The sequence below is a fragment of the Mobula hypostoma genome, chromosome 7 (genome assembly GCF_963921235.1).
Source record: "Mobula hypostoma chromosome 7, sMobHyp1.1, whole genome shotgun sequence".
NCBI lineage: Eukaryota > Metazoa > Chordata > Chondrichthyes > Myliobatiformes > Myliobatidae > Mobula > Mobula hypostoma.
Genome location: NC_086103.1, coordinates 179,293,458 through 179,312,549, shown reverse-complemented (window position 1 = coordinate 179,312,549; position 19,092 = coordinate 179,293,458). Strand labels below are relative to the sequence as shown.

General features: G+C 44.8%; 1 protein-coding gene across 3 annotated transcripts in view; it reads left to right on the top strand.

Annotated features, from left to right (window-relative positions):
• Window positions 1-19,092, top strand: part of myo7aa (myosin VIIAa) — a 286,417-nt gene that overhangs the window by 216,558 nt on the left and 50,767 nt on the right. For all 3 annotated transcript variants that reach the window (XM_063054640.1, XM_063054639.1, XM_063054638.1), the window contains 4 exons: window positions 2,778-3,005; window positions 6,226-6,396; window positions 12,026-12,143; window positions 15,934-16,060. In XM_063054640.1, the coding sequence (XP_062910710.1) occupies window positions 2,778-3,005; window positions 6,226-6,396; window positions 12,026-12,143; window positions 15,934-16,060 (644 nt within the window). The remainder of the gene's footprint in view (window positions 1-2,777; window positions 3,006-6,225; window positions 6,397-12,025; window positions 12,144-15,933; window positions 16,061-19,092) is intronic.

Genomic DNA, 19,092 nt, shown 5'->3' with positions numbered 1-19,092 from the left:
ATTTTATTTTGCAAAAATTGTCTTCTTTTGCACATTGGTTGTTTGTCACTCTTTGTTTACACGCAATTTTTCAAAAATTCTATTGTTTCTTTATTTTTCTGTGAATACCAACAAGAAAATGAAACTCTGTGCAGCATATGCTTACATATATATACACTTGGATAATAAATTTACTTTGACTGTAAATACTGCATACAAACTCTCTCCAATATCCCCCACCATCTACTCCTGTCAATGTAATCCTCTTATTCCTCCCTCTGTTTTACAAAGCATTCCCCCCCCCCCCACATGAATACATCAGTGCTGCCCCCTGTCTTGGCTGACTCTTGAGCTGGGGTTGTAAAATATTAGAGTATAGAAATGGGTTATTCGTCCCACCTCTTCCAGGTTTAACCCTGATGCACATCTACACTAATAGAATTTGCCTATATTAGAGTCTTAGATCCCTATAGCAAAGAAACCAACCCTTCGTCACGGTCAATCCATGATGACCTGTTTTCTGCCTAGTCCCATGGACCCAGACATGGAACATCGCCCCCCCCCCCATACCCCTCCCATCCATGTACAGTACTGTGCAAAAGTCTTAGACACCTGTAAAAAAAAATTCTGTAAAATGAATATGCTTTCAAAAATAATGAAGTGAAAAGTTTCTTAATATCAAAAAAATTACTATAAAGAGCAATAAACAGTAAAAAATTAAATCAATATTTGACTACCATTTGCCTTTAAAATGCCATCAATTCTCTTAAGTACGCTGTCATGCAGTTTCATAAGAAAAATGGCAGTAGGTTGTTCCAAGCATCTTGCAGAACTTGCCACAGTTCTTCTGCAGACATTGGCTGTCTCGTTTGATTCTGTCTTTCCAGGTAATCCCAGACAGCCTTAACGATGTTGAGATTGGGTCTCTGTAGAGGTCATACCATCTGAAACTATTTAAGAAGTCTAGGGTGTCTAAGACTTTTGCACAGTACAGTACTTAACCAAATTTCTCTTAGATATTGAAACCGACCTGCTTGTTCCACGTTCCCCCTCCGGTTCCCATTAAATTAATTTTTAATTTCTTTATTTTGAGATACAGTGCAGTAACAGGTCCTTCTGGTGCAACAAGCCTGCACCACTTAATTACACCTATGTGACTTATTAACCTACTAACCAGTACATTTTTGGAATGTGGGAGGAAACCAGAGCACCCGGAGGAAACCCTCAGGGTCACGGGTAGAATGTATAAACTCCTTACAGACAGGGGCAGAACTGAAAGGTCACTGGTGCTGTAATAATGTTGCAGTCACCGCAACGCTACTGGGCCATCCATTAATGTCAAAGGTCATTCAGGTCTCTCCCAGAGTGGCTCTTAACCTATGACCTCTAGTTCTAGTCTCACCCAACCTCAATGGAAAAGGCCCATGTCCCTCTGTTCCTTTCCTGTCCAATACCCATCCAGATGCATTCGAAATACTCTAATTGTATCTGCCTGCAAGTAAGTTTTTCATTGCACCTGTGTATACGTTGACTTGTGCAGATGACAATACACGTGGGTGTGACATATCGGGTAAACATACTTGGTCCTTTCTCCCCCTAGGGTTGGGGAATCAGGAACTTGAGAACATAGTTTTAAGGCGAGAGGAGAAAGATTTAAGAGGAACATGAGAAGTAACAGTTTTATTTACACAAAAGGTGATGTGTGGAATGATTCACCAGAGGAAGTGGTTGAGACAGGTACGATAACAACTTTCTTAAAGATGCTGTTTCGAGAGGTTTAGAAGGTTATGGACCAAACACTGTCAACTGGGACTAGACTGGATGAGGAATCTTGATTACCATGGACCAGTGGGGCTGAAGGACTCATTTCTGTGCTGTGCGTTCAGAATCAGGATTATTATTATTGATATATGTTCTGAAATTTGTTATTTTGCATCAGCAGTACAGTGCAAGGCACTACAAAAATGATAAATTACAATAAGTAATGTATAAATTACAGTCCAAAGTAAATTTATGATTAGAGTACACATATGTCACCACATACATTCACTTTCTATCGGGCGTTCACAGTAAACCGAGACGCACAATAGAATCAGTGAAAGACCGCACCCAACCAAACAGAAAAACAACCAATGTGCAAAAGACGACAAGCCATCCAAAACGAGGGAAAAAAATAAATACGCAATAAGTAACAAACTCTTGGGTTGAAGAGTCATTGAAAGTGAGCAATTCGTTGTGGAAACAGTTTGGTGGTGGAGCAAGCAAAGTTGAGGGAAGTTGTTCCCTTTTGTTCAAGAGCCTGATGGTTGAGGGGTAATTACTGCTCCTGAACCTGGTGGTGTGAGTCCTGAAGCTCCTGTATTTCCTGATGGCAGCAGTAAGGAGAGACCGTGGCCTGAAAGGAGGAGGCTCCTTGATGATGGATGCTGCTTTCCTGCGACAGTGCTCCGTGTGGATGTGCTTAGTGGTGGGAAGCCCTTTACCCATGATGGGCTGGGCTGTATACACTACTTTTTGTAGGATTTTATAAATATTAATTTGTCTCCTTTAAGTTTCTCTCCCCCCCCACCCCCACACCTTAACCTTGTACCTTTAGTTTTAGACTTCCATACTCCAGGAAAAAGACTAGTTGTCAAAGTCCTTCCTAACTTTAGAAACCTCTATAAGGTCACCCTTCAGCCTGCCTTCATTTCCAGCACCAGCTGAACCCCCTGCACCTCTATGTCACCATGTATTATGTAAGGCTTCGGTGTTTCACAAAGCTTTGTGTGTTGAGTAACCTGCTCTCCGCTCCCCAGGTCTCTTCGCTGGGCAGTGGGAATGATTACGTGATGGACGCTGTGTCCCAGTGTGAGCAGTACGCGAAGGAGCAGGGGGCACAGGAGAGGAACGCACCCTGGCGCCTCTTCTTCCGCAAGGAGATCTTTACGCCCTGGCACAACCCCTCCGAGGACCTGGTGGCGACGAACCTCATCTACCAGCAGACTGTGAGAGGTGTCAAGTTTGGGGAGTACAGGTGTGATAAGGTGAGGTTGAATACCTGCCCTCCATTCCTCTGTGTAGGCGACAGCTGGAGTGGGTAGATCTAATGTTCTGGACTTGTCCACTGTGGACGTCTCTGCTTGGGATAACCAGGCCCTTCAGCCCAATGGCCCGTACTAACCCTCAAGCATCATCTACACCAGTCCCATTTAATTTTTGCCACATTTACAGAACACAGAACAGTACAGCACCTCTGGTCCGCAATGTTGTACCAATCCTTTAACCTACTCTGAGATCAATCTAACCCTTCCCTCCCACATGGTCCTCCATTTTTCTATCATCCATGTGCCTGTCTAAGAGTTTCTTACATGCCCCTAATGTATCTGCCTCTACCACCACCCCTGGCAGCATGTACCACAGAACCACCACTTTTTTTTAAAACTACCTCCAACATTCCTATACTTTCCTCCAAACACCTTAAAATGAGCCCTGAAGAAGGGTGTCGACCTGATATGTTGAATGTTCATTTCCAGTGTTTTGCATATCCCTACTGCCCATTACGCTGCGGATGTTTAGGGCAGCAATGAAGGTTCTCTGTCGTTGGTGCTGTTTAGGGCTCGTGTCATCGTGCCCTTCATCGTGTCAGTAGCTCAGTTTTCACTACTGTTAGTCAACTCCCAGATAGAGACTCAGGAATACTGTCGCACTCAGATATAGAAGGGTTTGTCATTGCTGTTTCCATAACAGTTTTGTTTGACCAGTCAAAGTTATTAGCCCTGAGCTGAACCCCCGAACCTGGAGGACTGGTGGACCACTCTTAGTCAGGTCTCTACCCTTTGACCTGTTTGGCATAGGTGACCCTACCAAAAGCTAAAGCATAATGCCCTGACTCCAGCCAAATTGGCTCTCTAGGTCAATGAGGCATGCAAGCCTCTAAACCACAAGAAGTTTGTGGTTCTCTTGGAGTCTTGGAGGTGTTTTGTGTGTGTGTGTGTGTGTGTGTGTGTGTGTGTGTGTGTGTGTTACCTTAAAATTGGGCCTAATCCTGCTGAAGGGCCTTGACCTAAAACATCGACTGTACTCTTTTCCATAGATGCTTAGATGCTGCCTAACCTGCTGAGTTCCTCCAGCTTTTTCTGTTGCTTGGATTTTCAGCATATGCATACTTTCTCTTGTTTGGAAAATTAGGCTGCCTTGTATTAGCCTGGGGAAAACGTCACTGGCTGCCCCCTCTATCAACTCACCTCTCCTCTTCCTTTGCTCCAAAGTGAAAAGCCCTGCAATGTACCGTAAAAGTCCTTGCAAGTTAATTGACTAGCAGTTAAGGATATTGATCATTTAGTAGCGTTGTGTATGTTCAAATAACTTGCGAGATCAATCACTATTCACAACACAGGTGTTTTAAAAGTCAATAGAAACAACAAGCTGACAACCGATAATACTTTGAAATTAGTACAGTAATTGTCCCTTAGATGGTGTGTGTGCCTTGCGTACTTCGATTACGTCCTTATCTGGTCTGGTATGCCAAATGGCCCCGGCCCCGGGCGCCGGCTGCACAAAGGGAAGTCCTGCTCTTCAAAGACTTTCTTTGCCTGGGCTGTCTGCACTCCGTCTGCAAACTACTCTTGCCCGGACATTGTTGTCTTTAGCCCTTGCCTGGCCGCAGATTTAGTTGAATTTAGTATCATGTTTTGCAGAAGCTTTGTGGGCTGAAGGGCCTTTTCCTGAGCTATACTGTTTGACCTTTTGTGTACATGTTATTTGCCCTGGTTGTGATGAAGGGTCTTCAATCTGAAAGATTAATTCTGTTTTTCTTCCTACGGTCACTGCCCCATCTGCTGTTTTATTTCAGATTTTCCGTATCTGCAGCTTTGTATTTGGATCTCTGCCTCATTCTCCAAATGCAAAGATGTTCCTCACGTAACCAATGTTTCTGGTTGAAACCTCTCCGTTGGGGAAGGAGGAAAGGTTTCCTGTGAAGTGTGCGAGCTGGGAGATGATGAGTGGAACGATGGGCAGAGGGAGCGGGGGGGGTGTCGGGGGAGGAGGGGAGGGATGGAAAAGATGAACGAAGAGAGAGCTTGTGGATACCGGAGTGAAAAGGTGGCAGGGTAACATTAGTGGTCAGCTTAACGCCACAGAGCCAGCAGCCCAGGTTCAATTCTAGTATTGTTTCAATTCAGCATTACAGTTTCTAAGATGTGAGGCCCCCTCTTCCCCCCGTGACCATGCACGTTTCCTCCAGGTGCCCCAGTTTCCTCCCACATTCCAAAGGCGTACGGATTGGTAGGTTAATGTGGTGTAACTGGGCGGTACGGGGCTCATTGGGACAGAAAAGCCTGGTACAGTGCTGTGTCTACTTGTTATACTGTGGGAGGACAAACCTAGTGAGCGGTAGGACACTGAGGAATGTAGTGGAATGGAGGGGAGGGATCTGGGAATAAAGATCCATAATTCCTTGGAAGTGGCAGCACGGGTCGATAGAGTTGTAAAGAGAACATTTGGCACATTGGCCTTTTCATGGCACTGAGTACAAGAACTGGGATGTTATGTGGATGTTGTTTCAGGTGCTGCTGAGGCCTAATTTACAGGATTGTGTGCAGTTTGGGTTACCTACCTACAGGAAAAACAGCAATAAGATTGAAAGAGTGTACTGAAATTTTACAAAGATGTTGCCAGGATTTGAGGACCTGAGTTATAGGGAAAGGTTGAATAGATAGGACTTTATAGCATAGGAAAATGAGGGGAGATTTGATAAAGATATAGATAGGGTCAATGCAAGCAGGCTTTTTCTACTGAAATCTGAGGTGAGACTGAACTCAAGGTCATGGGTTAAGGGTGAAAGGTGAAATGTTTAAGGAGAACATGAGTGCGGAACTTCTTCACTCGAAGGGAGGAGCGAGTGTGGAACGAGCTGCCAGTGGAAGTGGTGGAATCGGGTTCGATTTCAACAGTTGAGAGAAATTTGGATAGGAACGTGGATGGGAGGGGTATGGTCCTGGTGCAGGTCTATGAGACTAGGCAGATTAATAGTTCGGCATGGACTCGATGGGCAAAAGGCCCTGTTTCTGTGCTGTAGTGTCCATCAAAGGATATGACAAGAAGGCAGGTGTATGGTGTTGTGGGATCTGGGATCAGCCATGATGGAATGGTGGAGCAGACTCGATGGGCTGAATGGCCTGTTATGGTCTTCAGATCAACAGTTGATGACTCTAAATTTCACTGGATTAAGCTGTAACCACCCATCTGCTGCTCTCCCATCAGGAGGAGGACCTTGCTGAACTTGCTGCCCAGCAATACTACGTGGACTATGGCTCGGAGATTGTTCTAGAACGGCTGATGAGCTTAATTCCGTCCTATATTCCCGACCGGGAAGTCACCTCTTCCAAAACGGTGGAGAAGTGGGCCCAGTACATCATTGCGGCTCACAAGAAGGTAAAAGATTAGGTTTATTTGTCACATGTACATCAAAACATGCAATTAAGTATGTGCTCTTTGTGTCACCGACCAACACAGTCTGAGATGTGTTGGGGTGGGGTTGGGCTCACCAATATTTCCACGTTTCCGGTGCCAACATAGTGTATCCACAACTTGCTAACCCTAGCCCCTACATCTTTGGAGCATGGAAGGCCAGAACTTCAGGATTGAGGAAGAGCCTCAGTCTGGAGCATTGACTGTTTATGCCTTCAGTAGATGCTGCCTGACTTGCTGCGTTCTTCCAGCATTTTATGTGTGTTAATCGATTATTCTATGGCATACTGCTGCACCCCAGTGGCTAACAGAGGTACTGCACCCGTCAATTCAATTTGTGTCTGGGCACAGATTGAGTTGAAATGAATTGAATTGATTTTATTTCTTGTATCCTTCACATATATGAAGAGTAAAAATCTTTGTTAAGTCTCCATCTAAATGTGCCATGTGTAATCATAGTAATTAATAATAATTTATAATAAATAGAACAGTCAATTTAATGTAGAGTACACTCAGATCAGCGTGAGTTCATCAGTCCGAGGGCCTGGTGGAAGAAGCTGTCCCGGAGCCTGTTGGTCCTGGCTTTTATGCTGCGGTACCACTTCCCAGATGGTAGCAGCTGGAATAGATTGTGGTTAGGATGACTTGGGTCCCCAGTGATCCTACGGGCTCTTTTTACACACCTGTCTTTGTAAATGTCCTGAATCATGGGAAGTTCACAACTACAGATGCGCTGGGCTGTCCACACCACTCTCTGCAGAGTCCTGCAACTAAGGGAGGTACAGTTCCCATACCAGGCAGTGATGCAGCCAGTCAGGATGCTCTCAATTGTGCCCCTGTAGAAAGTTCTTAGGATTTGGGGGCCCGTACCAAACTTCCTCAACCATCTGAGGTGAAAGAGGCGCTGTTTTGCCTTTTTCACCACACAGCTGGTGTGTACAGACCACGTGAGGTCTTCGATGATGCGGATGCCAAGGAACTTAAATCTGTTTTCCCTCTCAACCCCAGATCCATTGATGTCATTAGGGGTTAGTCTGTCTCCATTCCTCCTGTAATCTACAACCAATGTTTTTGCGACATTGAGGGAGAGGTTATTTTCTTGACACCATTGTGTCAGAGAGATGACTTCTTCCCTGTAGGCCCCCTCATTATTGTTTGAGATAAGGCCAATAAATGTAATGTAATCGGCAAATTTAATTAGCAGATTGGAGCTGTGGGTGGCAATACAGTCATGGGTATAAGAGTAAAGGAGGGGACTCAGTACACAGCCCTGAGAGGCTCCTGTATTGAGAGGCAGAGGGTTGGAGGTGAGGGAGCCCACTCTTACAACCTGCTGGCGATCTGACAGGAAGTCCAGGATCCAGCTGCACAAGGCAGGGTCAAGGCCGAGGTCTCTGAGCTTCTTGTCGAGCTTGGATGGAACTATGGCGCTGAATGTTGAACTGTAGTCCAAGAACAGCATTCTCACATAAGAATTCTTCTCCACATGTGTAAGGACGGGATATACAGCAGTGGCTATGGGGTCATCTGTCTATCAGTTGGTACTCTTCGTAGCCATTCAAAAGAAAGCCTGGCTGAAACTGTAGGTTTTTTTAAAAATTTCAGTTGTAGAATGGAGACCTAGGGATGATTATACATTTGTATATAGTTCCCTGGAAGTGGTGACACAGGGTGGTTTGGTTTTGAATACAGGAGTTGTAGGGTGGCAAGGTGAAGATGCATCTCTACCAAAGGAGGTGTAAGGTGCTCATTCCCTCTACTAGTCTGCAGGTCACCCTTGGGCAAGGTGTAGCACCTACTTAGCACACCCCCCCCCCACCCGGATCAGGGTCATTTGAGCTACGGGAGCAGGTGGTGGGTGGTCGTATGAGCAACTGGTGCACATCACAAGTCCTGGTAATGTGACCACTGACGCCAGGCAGACAATCTCTGAAGGGTATTGATAATGGCTACTGATTTCCTGATTGTATCACTGTATACGTTGAACTCCATCTCAAACGTGAGATTCTTCAGATGTAGGAAATCCAGAGAAACATGCATAAAATGCTGGAGGAACTCAGCAGGTCAGGCAACATCTGTGGAAGGCAATAAACATTTCGGTCCGAGAACCTTCATCAGGACTGGAAAGGAAAAGGAATGAATCCTGGATAAGGTGTGGGGAGGGGAAGGAGTACAAACTAGCTGGTGATAGGTGAGGTCAGGTGAGGGGGGAAGGTGGGTGACTGGGGGAGGGGGATGAAGTGAGAAACTGGGAGGTGATAGGTGGTAAAGGGCTGAACTAGAAAGAATCTGACAGGACAGAAGAGTGGAACACAGGAGAAAGGGAAAGAGAAAGGGGAACCAGAGGGAGTCGATGGGCTGGTGAGGAGAACAGAAGGGAAGGGAAAAGAGAGGAGTTAGAATGGGGAAAGGAAGAGAAGAGAAGGGAATGGAAGAGAGAAAGGGGAGGAGAAAAATTACTGGAAGTGGGAGAAATTGGTGTTGCTACATCAGGGTGAAGATTATCCAAATGGAATATGAGGAAATACGAGGTGTTGCTCTTGCTGAACTCAATCCCTTTGTTGGAGCCAATGTACTTGGAACATAGAACACTGTAATCCCCACTTCAATATTTTTAATATGTATCAATTTATTGAGATACATGGCAGCACAGGACAGACCTAGCAATCCCCAAGTTAACACTAGCCTAACTGTGGGACAATTTACAATGACCACGTAACCCATCAACCACAACATCTTTGGACTGTGGGAAGAAACCACAGCACCTCAAGGAGCCCATTTGATCACGGAGAGAACATACAAGTTCCTCGCAGGCAGTGGCAGGAATTGAACCTGGGTCACTAGTGCAGTAAAGTGTTGTGCTAACCACTACACTACTGTACCACCCCAAATTTCTTTCCAATAACAGACATCTTGAACATTTCACAATGCTGAATGTGCTGAGTACGTGCATGGTGCTGTTTGCCCGTTTTACTGCACTTCACTTCGAGATGCAACGCGGTAACTGGCCCTTCCAGCCCATCGGGAACTGAACCCTGATCGCTGGTGCTGTAAAGCGTTACACTAGGCCACTGTGCCACTGATTCGAACTGGTGTCCCAGTCCCCCTTTCCACATATCCAGTGCAACTTTCTAGGAAGAAAGCAGAGTTCAAAACTCAAGCCACGTTGACAGGTTGAACAAACATGGGGGAGTCTAGGACCAGATGGCACAACCTCAGAATAATTTACTTTATGCTTTACTTTATACTTTATTGTCGCCAAACAATTGATACTAGAGCATACAATCATCACAGCAATATTTGATTCTGCGCTTCACGCTCCCTGGAGTACAAATCGATAGTAAACATTAGAAAATTAAATTATAAATCATAAATAGAAAATAGAAAAGGGAAAGTAAGGTAGTGCAAAAAAAACCAAGAGGCAGGTCCGGATATTTGGAGGGTACGGCCCAGATCCGGGTCAGGATCCGTTCAGCAGTCTCATCACAGTTGGAAAGAAGCTGTTCCCAAGTCTGGCCGTACGAGTCTTCAAGCTCCTGAGCCTTCTCCCGGAGGGAAGAGGGATGAAAGGTGTGTTGGCTGGGTGAGTCGTATCAAGGACAGCTTTAGGATTTGTTCCTACTGCAGGCAAAATGAGGTCCAGAGGAGGTTAACAAGAATAATCCCATGAGCAAAAGGGGTAATCTATGATGAGTGTTTGGCTCTAGGTGTATACTCACCGGAGTTTAGGAGAATAAAGGGGGGGGGGGGGATCTCATTGAAACCTATTGAATATTGAAAGGCCTGGATCGAGTGGATACGGAGAAGATGTTTCCTATAGTGGGGCAGTGAAGAACCAGAGGGCACAGCTTCAGAATAGAAGGACATTCATTTAGAAGAGACATGAGGAGGAATTTTTTTAGCCTGAGGCTGATAAATCAGTGGAATTTGTTGTCATAGGCAGCTGTGGAGGCCAAGTCACTGGGTCTAACTCAAGTGGAGGTTGACAGGTTCTTGATTACAAAGGGCATTAAAAGCTATGGGGGAGAAGGCAGGAGAATGGGATTGAGATGGGAAAATAAATCAGCCAAAATTGAATGGTGGAGCAGACTCAATGAGCCAAATGGCCTAATTCTGTTCCTATGTCATATGGCTCTTTTGCCCTTTAACGAAATCCTAAGGACAACCAATAGAACTTTTTTAAAGCGTCATTCTTCTGGAAGGGCAGTAGGGGACACTGGTGTAGGGGACAGGGGAAGTTGGTTATAAAAATAATTGTCGGTAATAAATTTGACGGGAACTGAGCTTTTTTGCCAGACATTGTTAAGAATGTGCACTATGCTCCTACGGCAAGTGTTTGAGACATATAACGGATACATTTACAGAGAAACTCGCCACGTAGGTTCTGGAAGAAGAACAGATGCTGGATGTGACGAGAACAGTTGGGGTTGGAGTTGAACTGTGTGGAGCATGAACACCAGCACAGACCAATGAGTCAAATAGTCCACTCTCCACTGTTAATTCTAAGACATCTGCACTGTGAAGCCAAAATGTTCATGGAGAGGAGTTTGTTTTCCATGAAGTGCTGTGCTGTGTCCATAATTCTGCAGTTTCTTGTGGTCACGGCCCGAGCAATTGCCGTACCAAGCTGTGATACATTTGGATAGGATTCTTTCTATGGTGCATTGAAAGAAATTGGTGAAGGTCAGTGTTCAGAAACTGGGGACAACCTGTACTTCATAGGAAATTTCGCTTTTTTTTAAATCAGTAAAAGTAACTCTTAATAAGCAGCGAATATCTGCATGGCCAGATCATGAAAAGGCAAACAATGAGTTTGTCTGTTCACATTAGTTGATACAAAAATAAGTTCTTGCCTACACTCAGTGGCCACTTTATTAGGTATCTCTAATAAAGTGTGTGTTCATGGTCTTCTGCCCATCCACTTCAAGGTTTGACATGTTTTGTGCTCAGAGACACTCTTCTGCACACCACTGTTGCAACGGGGTTATTTGAGTTACTGTCACCTTCCTGCCATCTTGAATCAGTCTGACCTCGCGCCTTAGACCTCTCCCATTAACACAGCATTTTCACGCACTATGCCAGCACTCACAGGATTTTGTTTTTTGTTTCTCGCACCATTCTCTAGAGGCTGATCTCCTGGGATTTTCATGCACAACAGCAATTTCTGAGATGCTCAAACCACCCTGTCTGGCACCAGCAATCATTCCACAGTCAAAAGTCACTTAGATCACAGTTCTGATGTTTGTTCAAACATCAACTGAGCCCCTTGACAATGTCTACATGCTTTTATGCATTGAGTTGCTGCTGCATGATTGGCTGATTAAGTATTTGCAGTAACGAGCAAATGTATGGGTGTGTCTAATGAAGTGTTTACTAAGTGTCTATAGTACTCCAGCATTGATTCCTCCTCATTGGCTGTGAAGTTTTTTGGGGTCCCCTGAAAGGAGCAGGGTCTGTACAATCTCTCAAACAATCCAGAGGACATTTGGGAATAAGCCTCATTTGTGCAATGAAGCTACCTTGTGGAGTGTGTGTGTGTGCTTTGTTGCTGCTCCATATGCAGTCCATTAAATCCTGCCTTTTGCCTCCTTAGGGGGTGTACACTCAGAAGAGAATCAACCCTCAGAAGGTGAAGGAAGAGGTCGTGGACTTTGCTCGATTCAAATGGCCTTTGCTGTTTTCGCGCTTCTATGAGGCTTTCAAGTTCTCAGGTCTGTTTTGTTAAAGCTTGTCCGTGGTTATCACTGTTTTAATTCATAGGAAATTTATTATCAAAGTATGTGTATGCCGCCACATACTACTATAAGATCAATTTTCTTGCAGGCATTCACAGTAAAACAAAGAAATATACTGTAAAATTAATGAAAAGAGAAACTTCTCTGAACCCTCTGCAATGTCAGTATATCCTTTCTAAAATAAAGAGCCCAAAATGCAGGTCAGACAGCATCTATGGAGAGGAATAAACAGACAACGTCTTGGGCTGGGACCCTTCATCAGGACTATAAGACTATAAGACCATAAGATATATGAGCAGAAGCAGGCCATTCAGCCCATCGAGTCTGCTCCACCATTCAATTGTAGGCTGATCCAATTCTTCCAGTCACCCCCACTCCCCTGCCTTCTCCCCATACCCTTTGATTCCCTGGCTATTCAAGAACCTATCTATTTCTGCCTTAAATGCACCCAATGTCTTGGCCTCCACAGCCGCTCGTAGCAACAAATTCCACAGATTTACCACCCTCTGACTAAAGAAATTTCTCCACATCTCTGTTCTAAATGGACATCCTTCAATCCTGAAGTCGTGCCCCCTTGTCCGAGAATCCCCTACCATGGGAAATAACTTCGCTGTATCTAATCTGTTCAGGCCTTTTAACATTAGTAATGTTTCTATGGGCTCCCCCATCATTCTCCTGAACTCCAGGGAATACAGCCCAAGAGCTGCCAGATGTTTCTCATACAGTAACTCTTTCATTCCTGGAATCATTCTCGTGAATCTTCTCTGAACCTTCTCCAATGTCAGTATATCCTTCCTAAATAAGGAGCCCAAAACTACAAACAATACTCCAAGTGTGGTCTCACAAGTGCCTTATAGAGCCTCAACCTCACATCCCGGCTCTTATATTCTATGCCTCTAGAAATGAATGCCAACATTGCATTCACCTTCTTCACAACCGACTCAACCTGGAGGTTAACCTTTAGGGTATCGTGCACAAAGACTCCCAAGTCCCTTTGCATCTCTGCATCTTGAATTCCCTCCCCATCTAAATAATAGTCTCCCCATTTATTTCTTTCACTAAAGTGCATGACGGTATACTTTCCACCGTTGTATTTCATTTGCCACTTCTTTGCCTATTCCTCTAAAGGCCTAAACTACCTTAAGTCTCTCTGTAGGCTCTGTTTCACAACACTGCCTGGCAAATTTAGCCACAAATCCATTAATACCGTAGTCCAAATCATTGACATACATCATAAAATGCAGTGGTCCCAACACTGACCCCTGTGGAACTCCACTGGTAACCAGCAGCCAGCCAGAATAGGATCCCTTTATTCCCACTCTCTGTTTTCTGCTGATCAGCCAATGTTCCACCTATGCTAGTAACTTCCCTGTAATTCCATGGGCTCTTATCTTGCTAAGCAGCCTCATGTGCGGCATCTTGTTAAAGACCTTCTGAAAATCCAAGTACACCACGTCTACTACATCTCCTTTGCCTACCCTGCTTGTAATTTCCTCAGAATTGCAGTAGGTTTGTCGGGTAGGATTTGCCTTTCAGGAAACCATGCTGACTTTGGCCTATCTCGTCATGAGCCTCCAGGTACTCCGTAATCTCATCCCTAACAATCTACTGAAGTCGATGTAGACAATATCCACTGCCTTCCCTTCATCCACTTTCCTGGTAACCTCCTCGAAAAACTCCAACAGATTGGTCAAACATGACCTGCCACGCACAAAGCCATGTTGACTCTCCCTAATAAGCCCCTGTCTATCCAAATGCTTGTAGATTCTGTCTCTTAGTACTCCCTCCAATAACTTACCTACTACTGACGTTAAACTCACCGGCCTATAATTTCCCGGATTACTTTTCGATCCTTTTTTAAACAACGGAACAACATGAGCCACTCTCCAATCCTCCAGCACTTCACCCGTAGACAGCGACATTTTAAATATTTCTGCCAGGGTCCCCGCAATTTCAACACTAGTCTCCTTCAAGGTCCGAGGGAGCACTCTATCAGGTCTCGGGGATTTATCCACTTTAATTTTCCTCAAGACAGCAAGCACCTCCTCCTTTTCAATCTGTACAGTTTCCATGGTCTCACTACTTGATTCCCTCAATTCCATAGATTTCATGCCAGCTTCCTTAGTAAATACAGACGCAAAAAACCTATTTAAGATCTCCCCCATTTCCTTTGGTTCCGCACAAAGCCGACCACTCTGATCTTCAAGAGGACCAATTTTATCCCTTACAATCCTTTTGCTCTTAATATACTTGTAAAAGCAACAGTAACAGCAAGCTGTTCTAAAAAAAACCATCCCTTAGACATTCTACAAATTTTCTCTCGAGGGCCAGTACTGACCTGGTTTTCCCAATTCACTTTCTTGTTAAAATCCCCAATGATTATCATGACATTGCCCTTCTGGCACGCCTTTTCTATCTCCTGCTGTAATTTGTAATCCACATCCAGGCTGCTGTTTGGACACCTGTATACAACTGCCATTAGGGTCCTTTTACCCTTGCCATTTCTTAACTCAACCCATAGAGACTCTATACCTTCCAATCCTATGTCATCGCTTTCTAATGATTTAATATTATTTCTTATATATAGAACCATATCACCCCCTCTGCCTACTAACCTATCTTTCCAATACACTGTATATCCTTGGATGTTCAGCTCCCAATGGCAGCCATCCTTTAGCCAAGATTCAGAGGTGGCCACATCGTCATATTTGCCAATCTGTAGCTGAATTTCAAGATTGTCCATTTTATTCCCTATGCTGCATGCATTCAAATATAACACTTCCAGTCCAGTATTTGTTGCTTTCTGTTTTAACTGCACCACGCCTCTATTGCCCTGTAACTCATGCCACTGGCTGTGATCAAGCCTCATCTCCTGCCTGTTTTTTCTATAATCTCTGTTGCACGCTATTTTTGATTTATTTCTGTTTTCCCCTTCCTCAACCCTATCACTCTGGTTCCCATCCCCCTCCCAAATTAGTTTAAATCCTCCCTAACAGCTCTATTAAATATGCCTACTGGGATATTGGACCCCTTTGGGTTCAGGTGTAACCCGTCCTTTTCGTACAGATCGTAACTCTCCCAGAAGATGCCCCAGTGATCCAGGAATCTGAAGCCCTGCCCCCTACACCAGTCTCTCAACCATGCATTAATATGCGTGATCATGCGATTCTTGCACTCGTTAGCACATGGCACAGGCAGCAATCTAGTCTTCAGCCCGGCTTGAAATGTCAACTGCGTATTCCTTTCCATAGATACTGCCTGATCTGCTGAGCTCCTCCAGGATCTAGTATATGTTACCTTTGATTTCCAATCTCGTGTGTTTAGAATCAATGGAAAAACGGCACACAAAGACTGATGTCCCAAAAAAAAGACAAATTGTAAAAATGAAAAACTTAATACTGAGAACGCGAGTTGTAAAATACCAGGTCTCGCCCACAGTCTGTGTGGGACTCCATGACTAGGCCTTGCTTGGTAACTGGTTGGTGGGTGTCTGTTCCTCCCTTGGTAACTCTTTGTGTCTGTCAATTGGCTCCATTCAGTCCAGGCAATGAAACATCTCACCCACTCATCTAAAGTGGGAGCAGGATGAAGAAGAGATTATCCTTGGCGCTAGGATCCATCTGCTCCCTCTTAGGCAGAGGGGTGAGGAGACTGTCTGTCTCTCCCACCTCTCTCCATGTCAGCCCCTGGGTCATTGCCACAGGAGGTTTTGAGACTGGGACCCATTCGCTAGGCCATGAATTCTGTTTTCAATCTCTCACTTCAGGACCAAGCCTGCCAAAGAACGACGTCATTGTCGCGGTCAACTGGACTGGTGTCTACTTTGTCGATGAGCAGGAGCAAGTCCTTCTGGAACTTTCCTTCCCAGAAATCACTGCTGTTACCAGCAGCAGGTGCGTACAACGCAAGAAGCCAATGACTTGGGTTCAATTCCTACCGCTGTCTGTACAGAGTCCGCATGTTCTCCTGGTGACTGCGTGGGTTTCCTCCGGGAGCTCGAGTTTCCTCACGTACCAGAGAAGTATCACGTGGATGTAACCAGGCGACACAGGCTCGTTTGGGCCAGAAGGGCCTAGTATCATGCTGTATCTCTAAGTAAAGAAAATGTGGTGGGAGTGGGATGTATACCATCAAATGAGCCAACGTTTCTCCAAACCAGGATGTAAAGCATAGTAACACACATAACACATAATAACTTATAAAAAGTAAGGATGAAATCTACAGCTGAATTACAAAGCGAACTGCATAAATTAAATATTATAAGGTACAAAACAGATTAACCAGTGACACTTTGAACACGCTACGGCAGGGAGTTCAGAAGCCTACTAGCCTGGGGGAAGAAACTGTTTCCTGACCATTCTTGTTTTTATCTGTCAGAGTCTCCTGCCTGATGGCAGAAAGTCAAGGAGGATGCTGGATGGATGGGTGGGATCCATGATAATACTGAGGGCCCTGCATACGCAGCACTCCTGATAAATGTACCCAATGGACGGTAGGGAGACCCCTATGATTCTCAGTCCTTTTGTAGGGACTTCCAGTCCAATGCTCAGCTGCTCCCACACCAGATGGAAATGCAGGTCGTCAGGACCCTCTCAAAGGCGCTCCTATAAAATTCAAAGAATGTTCTACTCCCTGCCAAACTCCAAGTGAGATCCAGCCTAATCCAAGGGATAATCCCAAATTACTATTAGATTTGAGAGTGTAGAACAAGGACGTTACAGCACAGTACAGGCCCATCGGCCCACAATGTTGTGCTGACCTTTTAAACCTACTCTAAGATCAACCTAACCCTTCCCTCCCACGTAGCTCTCCATTTTTCTATCTCCCATGTGCCTATCTATACGAGTTTCTTAAATGCTGCTATGGGTGGAAAACACATGCTCTCAACAAACCATCGGCCCAGGGGGCAAGCCCAACTCTGCCCAATTCAGTGAACTCAACCCCTACACATGCTGGCCGTTCACCCAAGGGTATTGGTTGAGAGCAGAATTAAATTAGCCTTGCTCTTTGCCAGCTATGCAGACTCCATCAGTTTATTATTTATTATTTAGAAGTTGAACAGGACATTACTGAGGCTGCACTTGCAGCATTGTGAGCAGTTTTGGTCGCTCTTATTATAGGAAGGAAAACATTAACCTGGAAGGAGCACAGAGAATATTTGAGGATGGTTCCAAGACTTGAAGCCTGATTTACAGGGAGAGGCTGGGCAGGCAAGGACTGAGTCACCTCTCAGTGGCAAAAGGAACTATTGTTGAGGTCTATAAAACCATGAGGGGCATGGAGAGGGTGAATGTACCCAGTTTTTTTTCCCCAGAATTGGAGGACAATGTGTGAAGGGGTCGGAGGTCCAAGGTGAGAGGGACCAGATTTAAAGAGATAACTTTAAGTAGAGGTGCATATGGAACAAGCAGCCAGAGGAAGTGGTTGAACAGGTACAATTAGCAATGTTTAAAGAACAATTGATAAGTACATACGTGAATAGGAAAGGTTTTGAAGGATACGGTCCAAATGTAGAAAAGAAGACAATGGCAAACCACTGCCGATAGAAAAATTTGCCAAGAACAATGATGGTCATGCGACCATGATCGCCTACATCATACGACATGGTACATGACGATGATACAAAATGATGAGGCTACAGATGGGGTAAATGCAAGCAAGCTTTTTCTACTTAGATTGTGTGCAACTAGAACTAGAGGTCATAGGTTAGGAAGAAGCTGCCAATGGAAGTGCTGTATGGGGTTTTAATTTCAACAAGTCTGGATAAGTACATTGAAGGGAGAGGTATGGAGAAGGGACTAGGCAGAAGAATAGTTTGGCATAAACTAAATGGGCCGAAGGACCTATTCCTATGTTGTAGTTTTCTGTGATTCTTATGACTCTTAAGTTGGGTGAAAGAGCCTGTTTATGAAGTGTTACTCTGACCCCAAGTACTGGAAGGTTGCTGGTATCTGAGGAAAATGCTAAGAAACATGAGATCCTGCAGATTTCTCAATGGCCAACCATTTTAATTCCAATCCCTATTCATAGTCCAACATATGGATCCATGGCCACCTCTACTGCCACGATGAGCCCATTCTCAAGTTGGAGGAGCAACACCTCATATTCTGTTTGGACAGAGTCTAACCTGAAAGCATGAACATGGATTTCTCTTAACATCCTGTAATATCTCCCCTCTCCCCTTCTCTTGTTTTCCATTCTGGCTCCTCGCTTACCCTTTTCTTCTCATCTGTCCATGACCTCCCTCTGGTGCTGCTCTTCCTTTCCTTTCTCCCATAGTCCATTTTCCTTTCCTCTCCTATCCTATCAGATTTCTTCAGCCCTTTTCCTCTTCCACCCATCACCTCCCAACTTCTTATTTCATCCCCTTTCCCCACCCACTCACCTTCCCCCCTCACCAATCACCTGCCAGCTTGTACTCCTTCCCCTCCCCCCCCACCTTATTCTGGCTTCTTCCCCCTTCCTTTCCATAGTTCAAAGTACATTTATTATCAAAATATGTATAAATTGTGTTGGCACATGGCCAAGTGGTTAAGGCATTGGTCTAGTGATCTGAAGGTCGCTAGTTCGAGCCTCAGCTGAGGCAGTGTGTTGTGTCCTTGAGCAAGGCACTTAACCACACATTGCTCTGCGACGACACTGGTTCCAAGCTGTATCAGCCCTAGTGCCCTTCCCTTGGACAACATCGGTGGCGTGGAGAGGGGAGACTTGCAGCATGGGCAACTGCCAGTCTTCCATACAACCTCGCCCAGGCCTGCGCCCTGGAAACCTTCCAAGCCACAAGTCCATGATCTCACAAGACTAATGGATGCCTATATATAATGTATAAATTGTACAACCTTGAGATTTGTCTGCTTACGGGCAGCCACAAAACTAAAACCCAAAAGAAACTAATTTTTAAAAAACACCTAATGCATAGAGAGAG